General features: G+C 45.1%; 1 protein-coding gene across 2 annotated transcripts; it reads right to left on the bottom strand.

Moving 5' to 3' along the window:
* Positions 1–1,005: 1,005 nt before the first annotated feature.
* LOC138620830 (lysine-specific demethylase 6A-like) lies at positions 1,006–26,620 on the bottom strand. 2 transcript variants are annotated; one of them, XM_069698401.1, is made up of 30 exons: positions 26,167–26,620; positions 25,979–26,042; positions 19,552–19,660; positions 19,267–19,316; positions 18,693–18,751; positions 17,302–17,422; positions 16,926–16,980; positions 15,772–15,806; positions 14,954–15,047; positions 14,703–14,829; positions 14,489–14,587; positions 13,483–13,702; positions 11,931–12,068; positions 9,591–9,722; positions 9,402–9,473; positions 9,201–9,308; positions 8,095–8,502; positions 7,079–7,971; positions 6,074–6,203; positions 5,871–5,976; positions 5,575–5,780; positions 5,382–5,443; positions 5,205–5,279; positions 4,962–5,110; positions 4,734–4,848; positions 4,449–4,636; positions 3,807–3,948; positions 3,582–3,708; positions 2,750–2,920; positions 1,006–2,318 (listed from the first exon to the last, which is right to left on the bottom strand). In XM_069698401.1, the coding sequence occupies exons 1-30, from the start codon at positions 26,343–26,345 to the stop codon at positions 2,289–2,291; spliced, it is 4,464 nt and encodes a 1,487-aa protein (XP_069554502.1). In that variant the 5' UTR covers positions 26,346–26,620; the 3' UTR covers positions 1,006–2,288. The 2 variants fall into 2 exon arrangements, with proteins under 2 accessions (XP_069554502.1, XP_069554503.1); XM_069698402.1 differs by lacking the exon at positions 11,931–12,068 and having other exon boundaries at positions 26,167–26,619.
* Positions 26,621–26,629: the final 9 nt, after the last annotated feature.

The raw sequence follows: 26,629 nt of genomic DNA, 5'->3' as shown, positions 1-26,629 counted from the left end.
TGCACAGCAGGATTGAATTAGCATGTTAATTATCATACAGGGTTTCATCAGTCCTGAAGAGCTGCTAAAGTATTTTACATGGATAATTGACTCCAGTAAACAACCTTTTCACACATGTTGCCGACAAACAAACTTGGCATTTATAGTTGAAGGTGCAAGTGGGAAAAGAGTCTGTGCGTGTTGTGTCGTTTCTTTTTACGAGGAGGACTCAAAAGTGCACGTTTTTTTGTTTTGTTTTAGAGCAACTTTGTATTAGAGATGTTTCCTGCCAAAAAAAGTTGTTGTTTTGTTTGTTTAATTACCAACTGTATTTACATCCTCACCTGTATTATATCAGCAGAGCTGCTCTGCACGAAGAAGTTGTCGTCCTCCTCCTCATTTCCTCTCCCGGCTGCCGGAGCTGCTTGAACCATGGGGCGGCCGGCAGTTGCTCAGTAGTCAGTGTAGATCCTGTGGGGCTGGCAGCAGCTACATCTGGCTACTGGGTCTCTGCTGACGGCCATGTTATTCTGGATACTGTTTGATTATCATGTGTGACTGTTGTTATGTGCTCTGCAGATTGTTTCAGACGGGAGTTTCTTTCTGATAGAGATTAGTGTATCTTTTCTTGCTGCTTTTTCCTGAGTGTAGTTCACACCCTCTCTTTGTGATCTTTTGTGCAAGGCAGCTTTTAAATTTCTAAGAAATGTCTCCAATGCCCACCCACAGAGAGGAGAAAAGCCTCCAGTGGAGATAATCCGAGGCTGCTTGGGTACTTTGGAGGACAGCAGACATTTTTTTTTTTTTTTAAATAAAGATGAAATTGACATTCAGAGAAGCAGGGTAAGCTCTGGACCTGGCATACAGTGTAGGATTCTGTGTGTGTCAGTCTACAGCTACATTGTCTGCTGGGTTTCAGGCCTATACTCAATCTCTACATTGTGTTTCCACCGTTTTTAAATTTGCTTTAAGTGTAAATTTACGAAATGAATTTTGTCGTGTGTTTGAGCAACCAGAAAGCCTGGATAATTTGACAACTTTGTGTTTATTGACTCATCATAAAACATTCTTCAAACAATAAAACAATTTTAAATGTCCGTTTCTGTACAATGCTTGCTAAGCAATTTTATTTATATATAGAAAATGTAAGAGGAGTTGTGTTAAAATGACAAAACTCCTTCAAATTTAATGGCAGGTACTCTGGAAAAAATAACAGCATTCCATCAACAAATATTTTCAAGCAATAAATATGTATTTATAAATAGTGTAAATTTACATCAAGATTAGAAACATAACGAAACAAAAAAAAAATCACAAATTAAACTTAATTCCATAAGTCTATGTGCAACCCATTTTCTTTGTGACTTGGCTAGTAAGTTTTTTTTTTTCCTATTTTTTTCAATTTTTTTTTTTTTTTACCTAAGAAACAAACAAAAACATCATAGTTTTGAAAAGAACAAGACAAAGATAGAACATAAAAGCTGTAAAAAAAAAAAAAAAAAAAAAGAAGAAAGAAAGAACAGAAATAAAGAAAGAAAATTCACCTAAACTCTTCACATTACAAATTTTTTTGGAGACTTTGCTGTCCAAAGAGTCTTAAAATTGCTATCTACCATAGAAAAAGACCAGTTAGGCTAGTGCTCCTTAGAAGGAAAAAAAACTGAAGAAAATTTTGAGGGGGGAGTTCTAGAAATCAAAGCCAACATTTCATCCTGTTACCAGAATAGAAAACAAGAAAAAAGGGAGAGAGAGAGAGGGGTTTGTCAAGTCAGTAGTCTTTTACGGGTGGTGTTGCCAGTTGTGACAGTTAACAAGTATCTACAAAACATTTTTATCACGCATTAAGAATCCCGCTCCTCCCCCTCGTCCCGTCCCCCCCGTTCCCAACCCTATTTGATTAAGTCCTCCATTAAAACAGGGCTGAACCATTGTCTCTAGAGGGGGCTAGCAGGGGGAGAAGGGAAAAGAGAGAAAACAAGTCCTGTTATCGAGCTCGGTGGCGCCCCCTTCTGGAAGGCCTCCCCCCCGGCGCTTCAAACAGGTTGCATAGACAGACACACTCGGCCGCCTCAGCCTCCAGCCGTCGCTATGGAGACCAGCCATACGGGAGGGGCGGTGGGTGAGGGTGGGGAGACGGCCTTGGCTTTCCTGAATATCAGAAATGGTCCGTGTATGTAGATGTTTGTTGGTTCTTTTTTTAAATTTTTTTCATTATTTCTTTTTTTTTTTTTAATTTTTTTATTCTTAATACGAGTTCCTGTAAATGGGCTCCATGGCTCCACAGCAGAAGAAAGAGGAGTCACCTAATGTCAAGATGAAGATGAATGAAGAGGAGGGGCCTGCGGAGAGAGATGATACAAGACAATCAGCCAAGGTCTCTGCAGTAATTTCAATTGTTTTCCTGCAGCTGTGAACACATAAATAAATATAAAAGCAATGCAGTTAAACCTGATGCCCTAAAAGTCTTCCACAAGGGTCGACGAAAAAATATCTAGTTATACACTCATTGACAAAACTTCTGTACTGATCAAGAACACCTCACACACTTGTTAAAATGACATATTTTTGTTTGACAAGTCATTTAAGTGAGAGGTAAAAGCAGTGGCAGGAAACTCGGGGGAAAGTGAGATCTGACCACAAGTGGTTAGTGGAGACGCATGATAACAGCACACGTGAACAGTCGTACTTATTCGAGCTGTCCACTGGTGATCGGATCAGCCAGGCTGTGTAAAGCCAGGTGTGAACAGCCTCCCTCAGTCTACAGACTTACTAATGTGAACTGGTCGTAGACCTGCATCAGGTCCTCCATCCTGTGCTGCTCCAGCACAACGAAGTCGTCCAACGTGGCGCTGCCTTTCCGGGCGCAGTCCTGGCAGTGGACCACGTACTGCTTCTTGGACAGGAGCTCCCGGCGCACAAACAGCAGGTTGAACACCTCCACCTGCAGAGTACACACACACACACACACACACACACACACATAAACATACAGAAATAAAAGACAGACAGAATTTGTGTGTTTTCTATTATATTGTAACTGTGAGCTCTGAGCAGCAGACACAGGCCGCAGTTGTGGTTTCACCCAGAGACGGATCCTGGAGCTGCTTCACAGACCGTCAATAACCGAACAATCAACACAGATTTAATGAGATACAAAAACAGCTGAAAGCCCCGCATGCAACTAAAACTATGAGCATAGCTGTTAATTAGTTGGCTTTTAATTCAGCCAACCACAACAATGCTCGATGCTGTCCAAAATAAACTGAACGGCAAAGTGCAGGATTACAAGATCATTTACTCTCAAGTACAGTATTACTAGAATAAATATGTTTTTGTTTTTTTAACATGGCAAAATAAATGATCAATTTAAATGTTTAATCATCGACAATAACTATTATACACATGGGAATTGAAATGCAACATCACCTCAGCTCAAACGCATACATTTGGTTCTGATGAAATATGTAGGGTGAAGAGTAATATTCTCACGCACACGATTCTCTTCCACTTGCAAATAAGTGTGAGCTGCAAAAGCCAGGATTGTGAAATCCTGTTAAAATTCACACCTCCGATGCTGAAATGTTCCCGGTGCGTTCACTGACCTCACAGATGGTGCAGTAGTGGGCCGGCTCGTCTCTCGTCCTCGGCCGCAGCACCGTTTCCTTGCCGGCTGACGCCAGCGCTTCCTTCACCCACTGGCACTGCTTCAACGTCCGCAGCAAGCAGTACCTGCGACGAGAGCACGCACGTCAGCGACGGACCCATCTCGCGCAAGAAGAGTCAAACATGTAATGCAAACAATCTGCTGGGAGTTGAAAGTGACTCACTTGATCATCTCGAACAGCTTGTGGTCGGACACTTTAATGTTGCGTGCCATGTTCCAGGAGAGGTGCACCATGGGAACCATGGACTTGACGCTCTGGAGCTTATTCCACTCGTACCGCTCCACCGCCAGCTTGTACTGGTGGGCTGAAAGAAGCAGATTAAGATTGAATATGACATTATTTTACATACACAGTCACAACCAGGTGATGTTTAGCAAACCACCAACAGCAAGAGTCTTTTATTAGTACTTAAAAAAGACACTTTGGCTTAAGTGTAGACAGAGTCATTATGTGGAGAGCATAAACAGGTGTGCTGATTATCACGAGTGTATTCAGTTATAAAGACGATGGGAGAATGTGTCGGAAATGCCTCTGGATATAAAATTGTTCTGTAATCATCTAGGTAATCAGCAAAAAAAGGGCAAAAAAATCAGCTGGAAACTATTTCAAACATCACGGAAAATGTCAGCCGATCAGACATAATTCCTACTCAACATGGTGGTGAACTTTGAATACTAGTGGATGGTAAACACGCACAGTCTCTTGAGCATTACACACAAAACTGTGCTGCTTTAAGTGGCCAAAAACAAACAGAAAGGAAGATTGAACGTAATCCGGGGGAACCATATTCTATCCCAGACGTACCGGTGAGAGGTCCTACGTTCCAGGCGATGTTGTTGCACCAGCCGATGGCCTGCACCCAGTGCACGGTGCCCGTGTTGAGCCACACCAAGTCGCCCGGACGCTGGATGAAGCGGTAGACGGGCACGTCGGCCTCGTACAGGTCCTCCAGGTTGGGCCACCACGAGCCCATCAGGAAGTTGATGTTGTTCCTGGAGGGCAGGAGGGAAGCAGTTGTGGTGTGTGACGATGAGGACGGAGATGTACGGAGGCAGAGCAAAAGAAAGAAGGAGAAAACAGCCATCTTACTTTTCACAGAAGTTGCTCATCACTCCCCAGTAGGGCTCTGGCACTGCAAACCATTCACAGTCTCCTGGTCCGATGTTGATGTTGACGGCGCAGAAGTTATTGTGTTCCTGGTGACCTGGAGAGACACAAGAGAAGAAAAAAACAACCTCAATACTCACATCGACACACACACACACACACACTGATACACAGCAGAGAGAAGGAGTAGTGCAGTGTTAGTGCACTGACCTGGTATCCTGCTGCCAGGCACCTTCATGTACAGCTGGACTGTGTTCATCCCCAGGATGGTGTGACCCACGTGGCTGAGCAGGTTGCCGGCGGATACGACTCGAGCGAAAGCCGGCAGTTTACTGAGCTCCTGAAGCTGCTGTTTCCACCTGGTAAGAAGAGCGAAGGAGGCATAATTACATCACAGCGCAGAGCTTTTAATTTGAAAGGTTTCAGTTTGAAGACATGGAAGACGAGACTCACTTCCTTTCGTCCCAGACATCGATGTTGGTTCCAAACTTGATGTGTTTCAGGGGGCCCCTTCGTTTACGTGCAGCACTTCAGACACACAAGAAGTACTTTCAGTAAGCCACATGCAGTATGACAAATATAATCACAAATCATACCTTAATGGCAAAACATTTAAATGATGTTATGTACCTCTCTGCTGACGCTGGCTCTGTGTCTGAGGGCTCCTTTAATGCCTTCTTTTCATTCTCCTCCTGAAATCAAATCAGAGAACCCATTCAGCCAGCAGTATACTCCTCAGTCTTCCTGTTTGTCCTTAAATCTTTCTGAATTGATGCATAAATTGCGAGTAAGCTTTGGTTCCAGAGGACAAAGCCCGACTAACCCGCAGGGACTCCTGGAAGGAAGCAGCCTGATACTGGGCGTATTTGGCGATGGTGGTGTGAGCGCGGGCGCTCTCGCAGCGCCACATCTTCTTGGTGCCGGTCGGGTCCCAGTTCTCATCGGCAGGCTGAGAGAGCTGAGTCCAGACCTCCACCAGGTGCTCCGGGTTGGCCTCGACCAAAGTCTTTGTGGAGAACAGACCCAGGTCTGCAGAGGCATGGGAGAGGGAAACAGTTCAAACACTGACTGATAACGCTGTGGTGAAAAACATGCACATGACGTAAACAAAGCCTTTACCCAGTTTGAGTGCTCCAGCCAGGCCTCTGATGACAGTGACGGGGTTGGAGGGGTTTGTGCAGAACTGGTGCAGTGGGGGGAAGAACGCATCCCTCTTGTTCTCCAGCTGTTCCAGACAGGAAACAGGAAGTTGAAGGATATCATACAGAACTATTACAGCAAAAAAAGTCATCTTGAAGTAGCTTCCTGTGGGAAATACTCACATAGATGCTGGGTGTGGGAGGGTTGAGCTTGTCTTTGGGCAGGGCTGGTGAGGGTGGAGGGGGCAGCCGGGGCGGGGGGCACTTATCGAGGAGGATGCTGCTGTTGGAGAGACCATTCTTCCCCAGGTTTCTGCACACACACACACACACAAATGGTTTATGTCAGAAAGCAAACATCACTTGCCAGTCTTGCCTCCGATCTGTGCTTACATTCTTTCAAAGGAACATTCACTGCATAATAGCATATTGAAACGTGAAGGCACATTTTACAAATCAGTGCTCTTTTCCAATAGACAGAAGAACGTGTCCCCAAATGGAAGAAATCTATTAAACTGAATAATCGGAGATATCTGCATGGCAACAGGGCTGCCCAGTCGCCTTCAGTGTTGTTGACTGTTACATAATCATTTGCCTCCGGTTGTGTAGTAACGCTGCGATTCCACTGGGAGGAGACATGTTCAAAACAAAGTGCACACTTCCACTGATGCCGAGCTCATTTGCAAGAACAGTCAACACAATACAGGGATGAGGTCAGCGATCATTTTAGAAACTATGCATTTTAAACAGTAAAACCATCCTTTCGATCCATTTTAAAAACACAATTAGCGCTTACGTGCGCTTGCCAGTCTTGGTGGTTTAGGTAACGTATTTCAAAACTTACATGATACATGCCAGAGCCAAACTACCCAGATTTTTAGAAGTCCACCCCCATTTCTACTTATCCAGTCCATTCCCATCAAGACCTCAAACACGCTTTTGAACTCTTGACACTTATAATTGAGTGTGCAGGAAGTGACTCAGAATCTGCCTCATGCCAGGAATCTGGTGTAGTCCTTATGAACTTTAAAGATCCATCGTGGCCTGACTGTGTGTTATTTTGCCTTTGTCAACACACTGATCTCCCTGCCAAGACGATCATTCCTGCCAAGAGGAATTAAACCGGGCCATCAGGGGAGCGCCCGAGTGCTTCCGCAGGACGCCATGAGGTCAATAAAAGAGTCTCACCTGCAGGCCTTCAGCACGTCTGTGGAGCTGGGATAGATGGATATCGAAGATGACGAAGAGGAGGAGGAGGAGCTGTGTCCGTGTGGAGGCGTGGCTTTGAGAGTGGTGACGGTGGGCGGCTCGGCCTTCAGCGGGCTTTGAGAGTCCTCGGAGATGCCTCCTTTGCCGTTACCGTTCACGGCGGGCGCGGTAGATGTGGCGGTGGCGGGACTGTGGGCGCTTGTTTGGGTGTGTTCTGAGGATTTGGGTGACGGTGTGGCGGTGGATATGGCAGAGATGGGCGAGGAGGCAGCTGAGCTGCCTTGTGCGTGGGGGGTGGGGGGCAGGACGGCCGGGTGGATGTTGTTGATTTTCTTATGGGGCTCGGACATGGTGGACGCCGTGGGTGCGGACCCTTCTGACGGCCCCTCGGTCTCCTTAGGGCCCTTCCCCCCCGCCAGCAGGGCAGATAGCCTCGGATTGTCTGCGCTAAGGCTCGGCTTCTCACCGCCTTCTGCCGCCTTGCCGGCGTCCCCCGAGTGGACGTGATTGGCTAGGCCGCCTGCCGCCGCCGCCACTTTGCCGTCAGCCGGTGGCAGCGGCGACGGCGCCTTGCCCTCGGAGCCCCCGTTGCCGAGGGACACTGCGGCTGCCGTGACAAAAGCGGCTGCGGCGTTGCCATCTTTGGTAGCGGACGCACCGGGTCCTGCTCCACCTGAGGTAGAGGAGTGGAGGAGGGAGGGAGGGGATGGGAGGTGGTTATGGGGCTGCTGCCGCGGCGATGGGGCATTAGTGGAATGTCCAACCTGATTGTTGGGGTGTACGGGGGTGGTGGAGTTGGGGATCTGGGGGTGAGAGAGGGTCCCCTCACTGCTGGAGCCTGTCGCATGTGGAACAGACCCCTTCTGAAGCCCCTGAGGAAAAAAAAAAAAAAAAAGAGTGTGACTGTTACAAACAGGAACTACCCTCCATAATCCATAACTAAGGGAGAGAGAACTTGCAGGAGGGAGATTTCAGATGAAAAGTAAGTGTCTAACCTGAGAGGAGTTTAGGTGCAGGGCCTGGCGCGGCATGGCGTCCTGTGTTTGCGTGTTTGTGCAGGTGTGAGGTAGCAGTGCTGCGTCGCCGCTGCCGGCAGGTTGCAGGTAAGGCACGTCTCCATTGGGTCCTGTGGCCGTGGGCCCTGGCTGATTATTACTACTACTACTACTGTTACTGTTACTACTGTCGCCCGCGGGGAGAGAGTCCGAGTGTCCGTGTGTCCCCGAGCCCACGGGCCCGTTGGCCAGCGGCTGAGGCGGGCACAGGAGCCGGTGGGGTCCCGGGTGGGATCCAAGGTGGGGCCGTGTGGGGTGGAGGCTGGGGTTGGGAGAGGGGAGGGAGTTGGTGGTGGGGCCGTTGGGAAGAGAGGGGCGCACCTGACCTCCTGAGGCATTCTGTCTCATCTGGAAAAGAAAAAAAACATTACAGTTTGTGATTAAAGCTGAATAATGACTACTTTTAAACCCTTCTTTATGTTTGTTTGTTTGGAGAGCCTGACAGGTCAGCTCCGCCACCTGAAGATCATTCTCAGTCAGCCAGAAAACACACGAGTTAATATTTACATTCTTACCTGTCGATGTTGAAACTTGTGGTTTGGCACATTACACAATACAACAGTTTAACGCCTACACACGCAGCGACACAAAAGATCTAAGTGACGGAAGTCAGGTCTGAATAATCATACGTCATGCAGTGCACTTTGTTTGTAGAATCTCCAGTCAGTGCTCGAGGGACTGAAGCATGAATCCCACATGTTTTGTACATGTGTAAAATATTCATGTTCTGTATGGTCCCATGAATTGACTGTAAATTGGTAAAGCCTGAGTCGATGACATATTTAAACAGTTTTATACAGTATTAAAACTTTTTTTTTTGTAAACATCCGTGGGTATGTACATGCAACATGCATGAAGATGGCAGTGAGTAAATAAGTGCTGATTCATCAGACCTACTGGAAGTCGCATGTTAATGTTTTGTTTGAACCTCACTGACATATCATAAATGTCGTTTACCAGTGATTTGTAGATGCACACTAAGTTGAAGCTCGAAAAAACTTTTTAGAGCAAACCTGAATAAATGTGTCTCTGCTATAAATTCGTACCTGGTGCTGGTGCTGCTGCATGATGGCGAGCTGCGCCTCCAGCTGCTCCAACATCTGCAGCTGAGGGGGCTTCAGGTTGGCCCGGTTAGTCCGCAACTGTTCCAGCACCTGAGGACAGACAGTGAGATTAGAAACCTGATGTGACTTCAGCAGATGATGCGTATCATAAAAAAAAAAGAAAGAATCAAAAATATTACCAACCTGTAATTTCTGAGGGGAGAGGTACCAGTTGGGGGCTGGCTGCTGTGCTGGATTACTGGCCCATGAGTCACTCTGAGGGAAAAAACATATAACATCAGCATACAATGCAAAACTGTGACTTTGCTTACTATAAGAGGAAATGGGAACATTTCACAAGCACATAAAACATGATGTCACTGTCATATTTACCTTGGCAGGACTGGAGGCTCTCCTCCTCTTGGCTGGGCAGGACTGGTCCTCCACTTGGCCCAGCGAGCCCACGTGAGGGGGCAGAGACTGTCCCGAGCCCCCGCCCTCTGCACTGTGATTGGGCTTACAAGCCTGGAAGGGATGGGGATGGAGGGTGGGAAGCGCAGGCAAAGGGAAGCAAAACAAAACGTAAAAGAGGAAAAGGACAGAGACGTAAATGGACATACAAGACAAACGGTCATGGAGAACAGGAGGGGTTGAATTAGAGCAAGGACAAAGGAGGGGGGGAAAGGGGTAAAAGCAATGAAAAAAAAAGGTGATGGGTTTGTTTATTTATGAAGAGGTAAAGCAGCAAAAGGAGAAAACAAAGTACGGCAAGAGGGAGAGGTCATGGAGACGGGAAAGAGGAAAAAAAGTAGAGAAATCCTGTGATTCTGTGTTGAAGCTTAAAGGACATACAGAGCAAGACATTCCTGTGTATTTGGTGTTGCATCATCAGGCAACTACAACAGCAACAGCAGCCCTCGGGGCATTTCTCCTGAATGCTGGTGGAAATTCACCACTACTGCAGCACTCAATGTTGTCGTAAAGGCCGAATTCACTGCATTTCTAGTTGCACTGTCAGACAACGCGAGGCAGTAGCAGCTGTTTAAGGGCACAGCAGCGTAAGTCAACCTTTAAAACAAAAGGTTACGAGGCACCCCACACACTGACAGCCTGACTGTTACCCCTGAGGAAGCCTATGAGCCAGATGTGACTACTTAAGAGTTCGCAAAAACCCACTTGCTTGTGTTTTGTTATAGCTGCCTTGAAATCAATACAAGATGCGATTAAAATGTTCCGAGACTGTTCCCGTTTGCACGAACAGAGTGAAGCACAGTGATGTGCATAGAGAAGGGAGGAGGGAAGGGATTTTCTACAAGTCCAGTGAAATCGTAAATGTACAGAAACACGCATGTAACTCAGGTGCTGATGTTGATCAAGCAATGTAATCTGGAATACTTACTCCCCGATTTCATGTGTAACAGGAACAGTCTTAATACATTTTTGATCACATCTCGCAGAAGCTTTTGTTCAGGAGGATTCCTGACAGGTTAGAAAATCACTTGTATATGTTGCATTACAAAATGTGGGCCGACCAATGTCCTGTGTGAGTTTTGCAATGTGTCAAACATCATTTTATCACGATGCATCAGGTTAAAGTCACATATGACCCATTGAGATCTAGTCATCCATAATGTAATCATTTCAGAATCATTCACACTTGAATTGACTGACTAAATCAACATATTCCACTGCGATAAATCAATAACACAACAATGATCACACACAAACATGGACACAACAGAGCTACTGGCATCTACTGTTATGATGGGCATGACTGAATGACGTGGTGATGAGACACTAGGGGGCGTTGCTGGAGCTTTGTGAGCAGCTGCAGGACATCTAAGGACAGCTACTGAGAGGAGGGGGAACGAGGGGGGGAGGAGGAAGATGGACAGAGCGAATAGGAAAGCCTGGGTATACTTTACTGCAGCACGACCTCACCGATCACACAGGGGTCAAAAGCCAAAAAAGGCCAAGAGCATCAGGGAGTGTCAGGGAGCGTTGAGAATTGGAACAACGCAGCCACTTGATTTGAGATTTAGAGCGCTTTAATCTCTTCAGAAAGGCAACCGAAACAAAGCAGATTAAGAGCAAACAGCGGCGTGGTGCAGGTTCAACAAGTTTGCCACCTTAAACTGGATTTGTAGTGCGAGAGGGGGAGGGTGTGGGGGTGTAATCCTGAATATCACATTAGATTAAAAACGGGATTAAGAGAGGGGGAGAAATTGAATAGGAAGGAATTCATTGTTGATTTGTTTTTAATTTAATAAGCGTGATAGGTGAAGCCGAGTGACTGCAGTACTGTGGGAAAAAGAGACGGAGTGCAAGAGCGGGGTGACGCTCGGCTGGACGACTTCTCATTTATAACGGATGCCATAAAGCAGCCATGACCTGAGCATGGAACAGCAGCCAATTGCAAGTAGCTGTGCACTTATAATAAAGTCAAGGTCTCCAATTAGAAATATCATGTATTTGTTGGCGTTCGCGTTCCCACAGAGACAGTGTGGAGAGGTGGAGTTCAGCTCAAGCGTCACCCGTTACTGTACAACAGTGCATGCGCATGTGCTGACCTGCAGGTTATGTCTGCGTGTACATTAAGTGCCTATGTGTCTGAGTGTGAACTCGGTCAGGGGAAGGTGGGTGGGTGGGTGGGTGTGGAGGGAGTGAGGGGGGGAGGGGAGTGAGGAAAAGGAGTGGAGGGGAGGTGTAAAGTTGCTCTATCTGGTCTCTCACCTGCTGCGGTACACTGCTCAGGCCTCCCTGCCTGGAGGTTAGCTCAGCTGGGATTGGTAGACTCCATGCCTCCTCAATAAGAGGGAGCATTTTACTTTTACCCTGTAGGCTACTGAGCTGGGGGTTACTCAACTGAGCCTAGGGGAATGGAGAACGACGTGAAAAAACAAAAAAATAAAAAAAATAAATCAAGGCTTTTTTTTTTCTTTTTTTTTTTTTATAAAAATAAAAAAACGATGACCTCAAAACAAGGAAATGATCAGCAATGGTAAATAGGTAGAGGTTATAACACAAGTGAAGCTATCTGGCAGTAACTGGGGTCTTTAAATTGCTTTGGCTGCATGACTCAGGCTAATAAACCTACATCATGTATTCACAAGGTGGAACTCCAATGACATTCAGCAACAGTAATCCCAAACACAGTCACAGTTCCATTAAAACAAGCCGCTCAGCTTGTCTTAATGCCATGAAATTATGCTCACAGAACTGGTGGAAATGTTAACATTCCTTCATGCATGTGTAAAAAGGAATAAATGACACCGCTTGGACAAAAATATAGATGAATAAATTAAGGTATGAGATCGTTAAAACCCCAGTTGTTACATCTGTGGGAGGCTATGGGCAATCTCAGTTATCATTAACTTCAACATGAATCGATGTCTCTCAAAAAGACAAATAATCCTTCAGAATTTGTCAAATGAATTATTCGAGGGGTGCTACCATGTTTCTTCTTCCTCTTTTCATTATAATTAAACTGCACAGACCCTTGGACCCTATGAGCCAGGTAGGGATCTACTTTATTCACCCTGTAGGATTCAGAAGTCTCCTTGTGCCTTATAGACTCATCTAATCCCATCCCTGAGGAATGATATAAGCCTCACAGGGATGTTTAAGAACAGCAGAAGAGCAGACTGATGGTAGTACAGAAGAAACCTTGAAAAAACCCCATGCTTTCCTTCCTATGCAAGAGGAAGGGAGTTACAGGTTGAGGAAGGTTCAGAAAAGGGAGAGGCTGCTAATGCTAAGAGAGAGACGACTTCATTACATCGGGGCCGTTCAGTTAGACTTTATGCATTTCCTTTGCTACATTCTGTGACACTCACTGCCTTGATGTCTGCCCACAATCCACACAAGGCACACGTCACACCAGCAGCTTCAATCAGGGATGTCCCCAACTGATCTGGGTTTTTTATTTAATGGCTGTGTATCTGCTCTGTAAAGCCTGACACACGTCTGGTATGCCAGCAATCCAGCTGATCTCCAGAGCACATAATAAAGAAACGGCAGCTTCAATTAATAATATGAAAACTTGCCTCAGAAAGTGTTCTCCAAAAGTGACAGGACACTCTAAAAAATAGAATAAAAAAGCCGTAGTTGAGCGCTAAACAGCTGCCAAACATTTTAGCTGCTTCACTGGGGACATCCCACTGTTGCTGGAATTTAAACTCCATCCAATACATATTTTCTTCATTTCTGAACAACTGATGCTGTATCCATCCAAACAGCCAGCGTACGGCACGCCTCTTGCCTTAAATTCCCCCTCTCCACCCACCTGCAGGCATTTGATGCGGTGGGTGAGCGCGGTGGTATTGGTGCAGCCCTTGCTGCGTGTGGCGTTGATGTAGCACTTGATGGCGTCGTGCGGCTGGTTGCAGGACTCGTACAGCGTGCCCAGGTCCATCCATGCTGCGGCGTGGCTGTGGTCCAGCTGCACTGCGCAGATGTAGGCCTGCAGGGCGTCCATGGGCTGGTTCTGCTGCTGGTACAACACCCTGAGAGAGGGGAGGGTGGAGGGGGTGATGGTTTAGAGGAGAGGAGAAGAGAGAGGAAGGGATGCAGGGGGAGGAGACCAAGAAATATGTGCAAAGAGAAGGAGGGTGGGGAGAATACATTTTTATGGTTTTAAAAAAAAAAAAAATTATGGAAAGAACAAAAGAAATGAGGGGCAAATGAATTGATTAAAGAAAGGGTGAAAGTTGGTGAATAATGGTAGGATGGATGGAGACATTAGGAAAAAGATTAGGAAATAAAAAAGATATGTCACTCCAAAATGTCTGTTCAGGAGTTTATCATATGGAACTCAGAATTGAAAATAATTGCAAATTCAGTGTTTCTCCCAGGTTGCTTTGAGGGAGCGGATTGGGCTGCAGAGGGTGGAAGGGATGAATATATTCAGGACTATCTTTACTGATATGAATCAAAGCCTGTCCTCCCGTGCTTCTGGTTGGGTGTATCTGTATCTGTCTAATATTAGTTTGCTGTAGCAAATGCTATGGTTTGTTGCCACATTCAAACTGAGTGCGTTTAATAAACGTAGATATTTTGGCCTGAATTTCAGAATTGTTTTGCGGAACACACAGCGAACAGAGGAAAGAAACTCCACATCACACTGAGCTGAAATGAAATTGATGCACATAAATGTGATTAACAGCATGAATCCAATGTTTTGTTTCTTTCACTGGGGTCATGGGGTCATAGGGTCGTAGCCGACCCTCTTTCGTGCAATGGTTGGGGAAACACTGAGCTTTCACTGAGAACAAACTCAAATGGACACTTACCCTATAGAGCACCAGGTATCTGCACTGGCCTCTGACTTGTCTATGGATTGCCGATAGGAGATGAAGGCGTCCTGGACCTTCCCAATACTTGAGTAGCACCTGCAGGACACACAGGCGGTTAGGTTTGTGCCACAGAAAATCTAATGAGAAGTCTTCATAATTCTGATTATAGTGAGTTATCATCCGATGCTGCACGTGCGTGTGCACAACATACCTGCCAAGGAAGTACCAGGACTGTCCGGAGTTGGGGTCGGCCTCCAGAGATTTCTGCAGACACTGGATGGCATAGCTGTCCCTGCTGGCTCTGTCCCCGAGCTGTTCCACTGTGTGATGCATCCAGCCTGTGCAAAGTCAAAATGAATCAATCCCTCAGTTTCACAGGAAAACAAAGTTCCCCTAAAGTAGTAAAGTTGATTTGTATGGTTGAATTAAGAGAGCTTTTTGTTTGTTTTTGGGAAACCTTACCGAGCTGCTGCAGTGTTGTGGCCTTCACCTGTGCAGGAAGATCTTCCGTCTGCAGAAGGCTCTCATAAGCTTCCTTGGAAGCCCGGTATCTCTTCTGGATACGGGAAGTGGGAGGGCAACGGGAGAGGAAGTGTAGCAAGAATTGAACAGAGTGGGTTTGGGAGAGAAAAAAAATGAGGAGACAGAGAGATCAAAGCTCAAATTACAAAGGAGTCAAATCATCATCATCCCTGATGATGTGCAGCACCAAGACAGGAATACCCGAGTTATTATGCTGATGGCCCTCCCCTTTCCTCTAAATTTAGTGACACTTTTGCATCCAAAGATTTGCTGCTCACATTGACACTTCCACTGCAGCGCCGTGTTCTGACACAGCAGGAAAAAAAACCCACATTAGCTGTAAAGCACTGCTGCTGCTGCTCTCCGAGCTGGTGAGAGCTACTGTACCTCTCCACTGAACCGCACAGACACAGAGAGAGGAGACCACCAGCATACAAAAGAGGGGGAGACAGACTTTCTTGTTTCCCTGGCAACCCCGTCGATCGGCTGAGAGTAATCTCCTATCCCCTCCTGCACGCCACCCACTCGCGCACCCTGCTCCCTCCTCAATTTGTCAGCACCTAGTTCAAAAAACACAGGGCTATCCCCGGCATTCAGATGCTCTGTGATTTCTTTTTTTGCCTCAGCGGTGCACATTTAATCAAGATTCAGCTCACATTCTCACAATTACAAAAAGGAGATGGAAAGGAAATCTTGTCTTGTGCCCTTGGGAGCAAGCATAAGTGAAGCTCAGGTTAAATAAAAGAAAGAGCACTTACCTGAATCTCATATAGATGAGCAATGTGGAACTGAACTGTAAAAGGAGAGCACAGGAAACGGGTTAGTTGGAGGTTATCTAAAATTTAAGAAAAAGGTTTCCCACCCCGTCTCAGAGTTAGTCCTCCTCATTGGCTCTCCAAGTCTTTGGAAAGTAGTGCTGCGTTGTCAGTAAATAGAAAAGCCAAGAGTGCCTGTCCACAGTAAGTGTAACAGAGCGGATAGGTAGCGGTGCTCCTGGCGGCACCTTCCTTTGTCTGGAGCGCTGCAGTGTCTGATCTAAGCTGCCTGAGTGACTCTCAGCAGATGGGTAGAGAGAGAGAGAGAGAGAGAGAGAGAGAGAGAGAGAGAGAGAGAGAGAGAGAGAAGGAAGAAGGATGGGGGCTGCCATTGCTACGTACATGTGTGAGTGAGAACAGGAATGAAGGGGGAACACAATGAGGCAAAGGCAAACAGCGAGAGGTTGGGTTAAAATGGAAAAAAAAAAAAGAAGACGAGGATATTGCTGTCGTCAAGGTAACAGGTAACGGGGCGGGAGAGATGAGATGGCAGCAGCATATTAAATAATGCTCAACCTAGAGTGAAGCAAAGCAGCTGACCAGTCTAACACTGTACAGGAGACAGCCACAACAGGGGGTTTCCATGCTGTTGTTATTGAAGATGCAGGGAGACAGACTTTTTCCATTTCAGGATCAATTGGTGGAGTTTGCAGTTTCAGAATGAACACAACAACAAAGGAGAAATACGATTGCTATTATGTGAAGACAATTACTCCAATATGCTTTACACACACTTCTGACTTTTTTTTTTAAAACAGAATGATTCCTTTACCTGCAATTAAAAACACGTTACAGACAACAGTACTAAAAGTTAAGGATGTCCCGATGAAGCTTTTCTGCTTCGATCCCAATTCGAGTCATTTAATATCTTTTGATACAGAGTTCTGATCCGACATTTACATTTTTCCAGACAAGACAGCTGCACAGCGCTCATTTCAAGTTCATTAAAAATGATTTCAATGTATGTGCTTGACAATTGAATACCTCTATAATACATTAAGAAAAAATGCCCTCATCGGGATCAGGACATCTCTATTAAAAGTATGTAATTTATGATATATACATAGTGGTGTAACATGAATAGGAAAGGTGCTTACTTTCAGCTTTGGACAAAGTGCAGGGGTTGGAGTCAATCAAAGCCAGCTGAAAATGCTGTGAGGGAACAGTGGCAGAAATCAGTGCACATACAGAATGAATCATTATGTCCACACACACACACACACACACACACACACACACACACACACACACACACACACACACACACACACACACACACACACACACACACACACACACACACACACACACACACACACACAGAGTCGCTGAATGGGAGCCTCATTGGTGAATATTCTGTTCTACCCACTGGTGGCACTACGCTAAGCTTGATGCATGAAGCTTACTTTCTTCATTGTGCTTCATTACATGGTGTCAGCACTACTATTAAGGCAGCACATGACTCGGACGTACCTTTAGGCTTGACTCATAGTCTGTGTTGACCTTGAACATGAGACCCAGGCGGAGGTGGATCTCCTTGGCCCGGGAGAACCCCGGGTCAATGTACAGCACCTCCTGGAATGCTTTGATCGCCCTGCAGGAGAAAATGAACTCATTGATTAGGAAGAAGACAGACAGACAAAAAACCTTCGACGGTCGCTGCTCATTCTGGTCACGCCGAGCGCACTCGCTACCTTGAACTGAATACTAAAGCTCTTCCTTCCACAGTAACTGACAAAGCACCCTATTGGTTTTGCCGTGCTTGCTTCACGATCAAAAGTCATGCTGCAGTGAAAAGTTAGCCAGAGGAAGCTTCAGTTACTTTATAGTGGTGGTTGAAATGCTGAAGCGCCGCACGAAGTGGGAATTCAAACGAAGTCCATGACATTTAAAAAAAAAACATATACGGATGCCCGTGTGCCTCCTGAGAACAATTTCTGACTGGAATTCGCATGCAGCCACTGAGAACAACAGCTGGATTTTGCTGACGCTTGCATAATGAGCCTTCATCAAGCCAGAGATTCAAAGCTGGTTTTATTCTTATTGGTAATTCAGCCAGAACGGAGTCCTTTCTGGTTGTGGTGTTGCTATGGAAACACCAAAGGACGGCCTCCCTCCAAATGCAGATTGTCAGCCGGTTACAACACAAAACGTAAACATACACAGGCTCCAACTGAGCTGTGGAGTCCTGATCGTGCTTTCAGAGGCTCCTTTGGAAAGGCGGTCTCTCGTGTGTGGATCTGTCGTTCCACCGTTGGCCTTTTTAAAAGAGGGTTCAGCTGCCGTCAAAACACAATGGCTGATTTGTTTTTCCACATGTGAAGTATGCAAGTTCTGTCTGGCATCAACAACAGGTTGGTCCAAATCCAGATGGAAGTTACATGTTTTAATATTTGGTTTATTGTGGAAATATTTGATCTTTTCATAACACAGCTAGCTCATTGTATGGTTCATTTTCACATGTGTTTTTAAGCACATTTTGGTGAATATATTGATATTGGAATGTTCTTTACTTCCTAACATTGGTCCCAAAAATCCAGTGTGTCAGGCTCTATTTCTTATGCAGACACTGTCAAGGAAACTCTATTGTTTAGGCCTGACATCCTTTGAGACTACTCTGATTCCCTGAATGTGGGATAAAGGTCCCATAAAGGGACTACACTCCTCTACTCTATCTAATGTGTAAATATGTTTTACAATGGGTTACTCTACCAGAGTACTTCTTCGCTGGTTGCCTGGCAACTGCTTCCAGGTGAAACTCCATGAAGCAACAGAAACTTCTTGTTGTTTATTCACACAATTGATTATCACTGACTCACTGCTCTGTTTCTATGCAAATTAATATGATAAAAGCTGGTACTCACCACTGAAAGGCATTATAGTGGAAGTAGACCATTCCGAGGCCATACAGAAAGGCAGCATTCTGGGTGGGAGAAGAGAGGTGCAGGTGTTTACATAAAATACAACAGATCCACAAAATTAGAACATCTCAAAAGGCAATCAAAACCATAATAGGACAGGTGTCATCTCTTTATTAGCTAATGTGAAATCAAAAAACAAAGAATTGTTATTCAAACTGAAAGGAAATTCCCAAAGAAATGGCTCATTCCTACACCAGTAAACTAACACTAAGGATGCTGATTACATCACCTTGCGGCTACTTGGTAAAATTCAAGAACAAAACAATATCCCGATAATTAGCAATCAGTTGCTCCACAAAGTGTCATCTTAACAGGAAACGGGTTCAAAATGACTCTGACATGAAACCTGAAACCACATCTCACACTGGGATCTAAGGAAACATGCTTCCTGTGTATGAAGACTGTGTGTGTGTGTGTGTGTGTGTGTGTGTGTGTGTGTGTGTGTGTGTGTGTGTGTGTGTGTGTGTGTGTGTGTCAGTGAGCGTATCACTAACTGAATGAGATGTGTGTGTCTTACCTTCCAGTAGTCTGACTGTAAACTGTAGTACCTCTGGTATGCTGATAATGCTGTAATTGAAAGGGAGAGACGAGCAGAGAATGAAACAAACACTGAGGAGAAGATCAGGAGCTGGAAGTGTCACTATGGTCAAAGTCTACGGAAGGTGTAATCATTGAAGTGTTTGTTACACCAAAGTAGAAGAGTGGACAAAATATTTGAACGAGCACCTCTGAACAAGAGCGCGTGAGGAGAGGATGGTTGTACAAAACACTTGAGCGCAGGTGAAGAGGAGCGATGACTCACCTTTCGGATAATCCTCCAAGAGTAGGTTGAAGTGGCCGAGCTGGCAGAATAACTCGGGCTCCACTTTGCCCTCGGCCTTAAGGATGAGCGAATCGTAGCAGCGAACAGCCTGGAGGAGAACACGGAAATAAAATGGCTCAATTGTGTGTGTCACTATCTGTATTGTGCAGAAGAAGGAAACAAAGCAAAAAAAGAAACATGAGAGTAGGAGAGAGCGAGAGAGGAGGAAAATCACAGCGAGCAATGTCACACAGAACTTTTGAAAGTCACAGCGGGGCTGACGTCAGCTCCCAAATTCTGGCCAAGCCAACTCAAGTTCTTTCCAGCAGATAAATATCAGGCTGGAGATAAGGCCTTTTGCTTATGAGTTGTTATTGTTTTTTTTTTAACTTCTATTACAGATCTTCTTGCACTGATAAAGCGTGAATACAAAAGCAGCTGCTTCCTCCGAGCTGGATACACACGACAAGAACTATGGAGCTAAAGGGTGTTTTTTTTGTTTGTTTTTTTAATAGCTCACGCATATGTGTATTTCCCGACAACCGCAGTACATCCATCGAGCCTCAGCCCAGGCTGGCAACACCATTGAATCACTACTGGCATAGGTCAAGAAAGGTTATAGCTACCTTATCAATCCTGAGGGAAAATGAAACCAATCTTAATTTCCACCAATTTGTAATTATCTACATATACCCTATCATATCGACCTATCACAGATATAATACTTTTTTTTTTACAGAGCATAGTGTAAATAAAGATGCTCATTTGGGTTTAAAAATATACAACACAAAAATAAAGTCAAATTGAATGCATTGTGATTAATAGAGCAAATGATGCGTCTTCAGCTACATTTAGGGTCAAATGAGATGCAAGTGGCCTCTTCTGCCTCTCATAATTAATACAATTAATGTTTCTCATGATGGCTGAGCCCACCAAAGAAGTTGTAAAAAGAGAATCAATCACACATCATCCGTGTCCCTTCCTGCACCAGAGAGTGAGCGACCCTTTCTGGTGCCACGCCGAGATCCTATCGGAGATATCACAGCTGGCCCCCCCGGTGCCGAGTGCCGTCCCGCCATTCAAAGCCGAGGAGAGGCAGCTGCACAAGTAAGTGAAACCGAGAACTGACTTCCAAGTTTATACAGAAGTAGATAATATTTCATCTCAACAGTCAACTTCAACCACAGTTTTTAAGAAAATAACCTTCACAGACACACACACGCACACACACACACACACACACACACACACACACACACACACACACACACACACACACACACACACACACACACACAATGTTGCCATTTCCACAAAGCAGTTATGCAATCCAATACATTTATTTTACATGGTTGTCATTATTCTGAAAAGATCAAGTCTGCAGATGGAGCAGTAAATATCCAGAGAGGAATGAAACCTTTGTCCTACCTTACGTTAAATGCAAGCGCCTCCTTGTCAAACCTGAGGTTTTATAAATTGTACTTAAGAAGTCAGAGCAGTCTTAACAGCTTGACAGTTCACTGTGTGACACAAATCCAAGGATTTTGGGTTACAGCTTCAAAAGGTTCAAAGAGACGCGCGCACACACACACACACAGCCACAGTCTCATATTATTACATAACTATGAGGTAACAAACAGAAAAATTAAAGTAGTTTTGACTTTTGCAAACTGTACCTAAAGCACTCTCTGCACGACCTCACTGTCACAGACAAGCTCACATGTGTACTTTCATTTTCAAGCAGGTGCACACCAGCCGTTGTTGATTCCTGTGTATTTCACAATAAATTTGGGAAATTCTTAAGATTCAGGGCTCCAAACTGAGACCATTTTTTGAGGCAGGGAGTTCAAATTCCCTGTGGTTGCGTGTGCATGGTGAGCAGGTGGCCATCCAGGACACAGAACTTTGCGAAACAGTCCGTTAAAAAAAATGAAACGCTCTATAGCTGAGCATTTCACACAAAAAATTAAAATAAATAAATAAAGAGCTCAGTTTGCATCAACCTGTTTAATTTTCCCCACAAATAGACATGAACTTTGGATTTACTGAGTCACAAGTGAATTTCAAACAACTGAGCAACACGCAGAAGTTAATCCTACACTCATCTAGGCAATGTCAGTTCCAGTGATTCTGGAGAAGTATAGGATTACTTATGATTTGTGGCTATGTATTATGTCGGTGGCTCCAAAGGCAACCTTACATTTAACTCATGTGAAAGAAAAGCCAGTGTCCTTCAGCACCCTAGTAGTTTTGCTGAATCATCTGAGTAGTTTAGCATCATTTCGTTAATTATGTATTCAACTACTGTGAGAAAACTCAGCTGTATTCAAGATGACTAAGGGACCCAGCTTCTACACTAGACTGAAATAAATGCAGAGCCACGGTTGCATCACATAGTTCTTCTGAGGCGAGATCTAAAACAATATCTCGGCTTGCTGAGAAAAAGACACACTAAAACAAATGATGTAAACACTGCCAGCAGTTGTCGTTATCAGCTATTACACTTCCTAATATGAGTTGAGAACTAGGTCAGACACACAGAAATGGGCAAACCAGGAAGTGTTACACAAGAATCTGAAGATGTTAGGGAATAAGGAGGATGCAGCCACATGTAGGCAACTTCTCAACAGTCAGATTTTTCTAAGCTGTTTACAGCACGGGATCTACAGCCAAAACTTGACTTTTATAAGATTCGTACATGCGCTTTTACAAGGCGAACAAAATACAGAAATGTTCAACATGTAATACCCACTACAGTCAGAGTCCAATTCAAAATATATAGATGTGTTGCACTTTTGGGGAGTGCTTGGACACATCCGTCCTCATCCTCATCAGATTAGATAGATTAGTTTAGAGACACTACTGTTAACCTCGCAAACATTTTAATGCAGCAGATTATCACTGAACACTTTACATGATAGGGCTGGATTTGGGAAGTGATACTACCATGATCTTGATCCTGTTAGCTCTCTTGGACCTGGCCTGTCTGATTTTAACTTGGACTTTCTTGCTATAAGAAAACAGGAAGCTTCCACATGTAAAATGAGGTGAGAAACAATTTATGCAGCATGGTTCAAGTCAATGGACGGCACAAACAGCTTTTGGATATCAGACTAACTGTTCAACTTACAAATGCAGCACCAAACTTACATATCTGGTCGTTGCTATCTTTCTCATGCGCCTGCTAATATGTTAAATGCCTGTATGCAACTAATATTGTCGAAGTTAATCCCTGTGGGAAACACTATCCTCTGCAAATGACCTATCTTAACTATTTCAAAGCAGAGGTCAACCACAGTACGGCACACCGAGTGCCTCAGTCAAGGGCAACACAAGAGCACTGCTGTAGCCTAGCATGCATGTCTGTTAGTGTGACCTATGTGGAAACCCCCACACAAACATGAGAACGTGCAAACTCCACCCAAAAATAATTACAAAAAAAAATATATAGTATTCTTCTTGCTAAAAACATGCAGCGAAAATAATCACCAATGCAAACGTCATCATGACAAAGAAATAAAAACACCCAAGTTGAAAGCTGCTCTTCTTTCTAGTTATTTGAAGTTTACGTCATCGCCACCTAGTTACTGGTGGTGATACAGTGACCTAGTTCTGTCAGCAATACTGAACCCACTCTTGTCTGCAAGTAGCGAGAGCAACAGTGTAGCGACATGACCATTACAAAGTGCCAGACAGGGTTATCGCTCTAAACTAATCAGCTGCGAGTGGAAATGGAGTCATAAAAACACATAAATGTGTTCTGATTTTTCAGAGAAGAATGAGACTAAATGAATTCATGGGAGAATTGAGCGTATTAAATAATTTTCAGCAGACTCGACATAACAGAATCGGGGTGAAGTTGATGGCATGTGGGGCCACATTATGGTTCATTTGTCATTTTGTTTTCATCAGTCGTTCTCAGGTGAAAGCACAACAACACTATTAACGATAAAATTCAAGTGTGCCCGGTGCATTTCTTTACGTAGGTATTTAAAGAAGCCAATGGAGCAATCAGTTAACAGAAAGCACACATCACATATTGATATAATCTCCATGTATCCCACGGTATCATTTGCTGCACTATATTATACATTAATATTCCTCTCTGACAATCCAACATCTGGGTATTTGCATATTCACTGCCAGCTCTTTTTTTTTTTTTTTGGCCAGAATTTAAAATCTGTATTTTCCTCTGCATGAAAATTAACCTGCAGGTTAAACAAGACATTAAATTTGAGACTTCTGCATAATGTTATAACAACATTGACCAAAAAAAAATAGCCTTCACTGGTGATCAGTCACATTTCTTCACTACCTTAAATGTTTAGTTAGATCAGCGAGAGATCCGTGCATATCTGCAACATTTCCCTCCTCAGTCTCGGTATTACATGGTCAGTATATCAAGACATCCTTGTGCTGATGTGACGCTGAACTCATGACAATGTTGACGGATATAACTGTAATATCAAGTCCAGTAGTGAGAAACTTTGCATCCACACGTACAGGTGCCAGGTAGGCCCAAGCTGCGCCTACTTTCAGGGTCCCATCCAGCTTATATAAAGTGTTATAGAACCACGTCTGTTGCCGTTAAGGCAGAAATACACGGCACTCGAGGCTGTAAGTTAGCTGGAGCGCCTGTCTGAGCTGCGTGCATGTAATGTACGACAGCAGGATTGTGACAGGAAAGTCTGGCAACAGAAATTGTCTGTGGAGGAAGACCTGGCTAATGACACCGGCGACACAACCAGCATCGTCATCTGCAAGACATTCATAGCGTGAGGCGCAAAAATAAGCTTGTGTGACCACTGACACCGAAGCCACAGCACAGGATACGTGACACAACAGACCCAAAGCAGAGGCTGTGTCAAGATGGCAGGTGAGCAGTTTTATGTAAGGGGTCCAAAATAAAGCATGTAAACCACCACTGCATTTCTCCTGTGTTTACTAGAGAGAGGTAACACATGTGTACTTACTCTGCTGCACAACATCAGAGCTGCACACTGCGATCAAGCCTAATACATCATTTTGTGTTGTGCACATTGTCTAGCAAGCTATTTCTGTGCACTTCCTAGGTATCACACACACACACACACACACCACCTAGCGAGCGGACGGGCCCTCAAACCACGAGCTGTCAATAGCACCATCTCCCCTCCATCATACACACTTCATGATCCACTCACGAGAGGGGTCTTTGCTCTTTGTGTTGCGCACAGGTAGCCTCGTTTCAACAAGCAGCTTACTAGTCCGTGAGCACATGCAGAGCCAAACAGAGGGGGCCGATGGAGACTGTAAACAAAAGGACCCCGACACCACCTAGGTCAACGAGAGGACCCCATCTTTACAAAGACAACAGAGGACATTCGGGGACACACTTGAGCAACGCACGAACGAGTCGGAGTAATATGTTCACATCAAATTGCTTATATAGCTATCGGTGTCACTCCGCCATGTCCCGCCATCTTGGACAGGCAGCCAGCCATTAACGTTACTTGTAACGTTTGTCAACTCGTTCACAGACTTACCCACCAAAAGCACACACACACACACACAAAACACACACACACAAAAAACCTCCTGAACTGCGTTAAATGCACCAATGCAATGTCACAAAACAAAGGTTAGAGCAATGCAAAAGCTCCGGGCACTAGTTAACCTCACCGAATAACGCCAATGGGCGAGCTGGTGCACCCTGCAACGTTTACGTTACTCCCACCAACGTTATATCAGCCATAGCCAGGTAATAACACTTTATTACTCCAGGCTACATGGCCCGGCATAATGCCTGTAATTACACAAACTCAAAAATGGCATTAAACTTCCCTCGTCGTGAGTGCAATGTGTCTAGTTTGTGCAAACAGGAGAAAGAAAGAAAGAAAGAAAGAAAAAAAAAAAACCCGTGACGACGTTGTGTTGTTGGTGGGTACAATTGCAAGTAGGATGTGTGGTTAAAAAGCTGTCCGGGCTAACAAGGGGAAGGGCGGCTGCCAGACAAACCCTGGCCTACGCCGGGGTCTGGTTAAACGAAGAGATGCACGGCTCAGTTGGCTAAAAACCAGGCCGGGCGGTACAGGTGCATGGGGGTCCGCCGTTCATCGGATGAGAGAGAGAGAGAGGCTAACTTAGCGAGCTAGCTGGCCGGGCTAAAAAAAAAAAAAAAAAAAAAAAAGAGGGGCTGCGGCGGCTAGCTGGCCTCGGGCTCCGGAGCGAGTCGGGCCACCGGCGCTTCACCGCCCGGGAGAGCAAAACAAAAATAAATATCCCACCCCCCCCACCCGCCGGCCGCCGTGCTTAATTGCCGACAGGTCGGAGAGAGAGAGAGAGAGAGAGAGAGAGAGAGAGAGAGAGAGCTAAGGTTGCTGCTCGGTTGTTAAAAGAAAAGAAAAAAAAAAAAGGAAAAAAGACACCTCCGGTTTAGATTTGCTACCTTCATCAACAGGGCCTTCGTTCTGGCGCCATCTTCATGAAGCTTCTGAAATCCAAACAGTGAGCTGCAAAGCAAGAAGACAACACAGGCGGCTCAGTATCGAGTCTGCACGGACGCTTTCGACATGCAAGGAAAGGACATTTTCAAACTGCGCGTTTAGCGCGAGTGCACGGGGTTACTATCCCGACCTGTCGATCCCGATCAAACTGTCCCTCTCCTGGGCTGTCAGTGTCGGAAAGTCCTCCTCCGTTTCACTCGCTTTTCCCGCCGCCATTTTCTTTCCCTCATCACCACTAGAAGAAGCCGAGCCGAGACTCCGGGCAGCAGCGCAGGCAGCGACGGCGAGAGACACACCGCACGATTGCATGGGACTAAAAAAAAAAATCGCGACGCGGGGACAAGTCGGGGGTTTTTTTTCTCGCTCCGCCGAAATCAAAGAAGGGAAACCGACGAAAACAAAACCGACGAAAACTTTTTCCCAGGATGAAAAGATGCGATTCGATGTAGTAAATCCTTTCGGGGGGGACAGAAGCGCTCTCCGGGTAGCTCCTCAAACGTCACATTTTTCATCACAAAGTGATATCGTGCCGCTGTTTGAATGCGAATAACTTGAGTACAATATCCAAGATGTGAGTATTTGACAATAAAAAT

This window comes from Brachyistius frenatus, unplaced genomic scaffold, assembly GCF_029030835.1.
Source record: "Brachyistius frenatus isolate BFR_SWC_R1_liver_20210118 unplaced genomic scaffold, ASM2903083v1 Contig_26, whole genome shotgun sequence".
Taxonomy (NCBI): Eukaryota; Metazoa; Chordata; class Actinopteri; family Embiotocidae; genus Brachyistius; species Brachyistius frenatus.
This window is presented reverse-complemented; position numbering and strand designations above follow the sequence as displayed.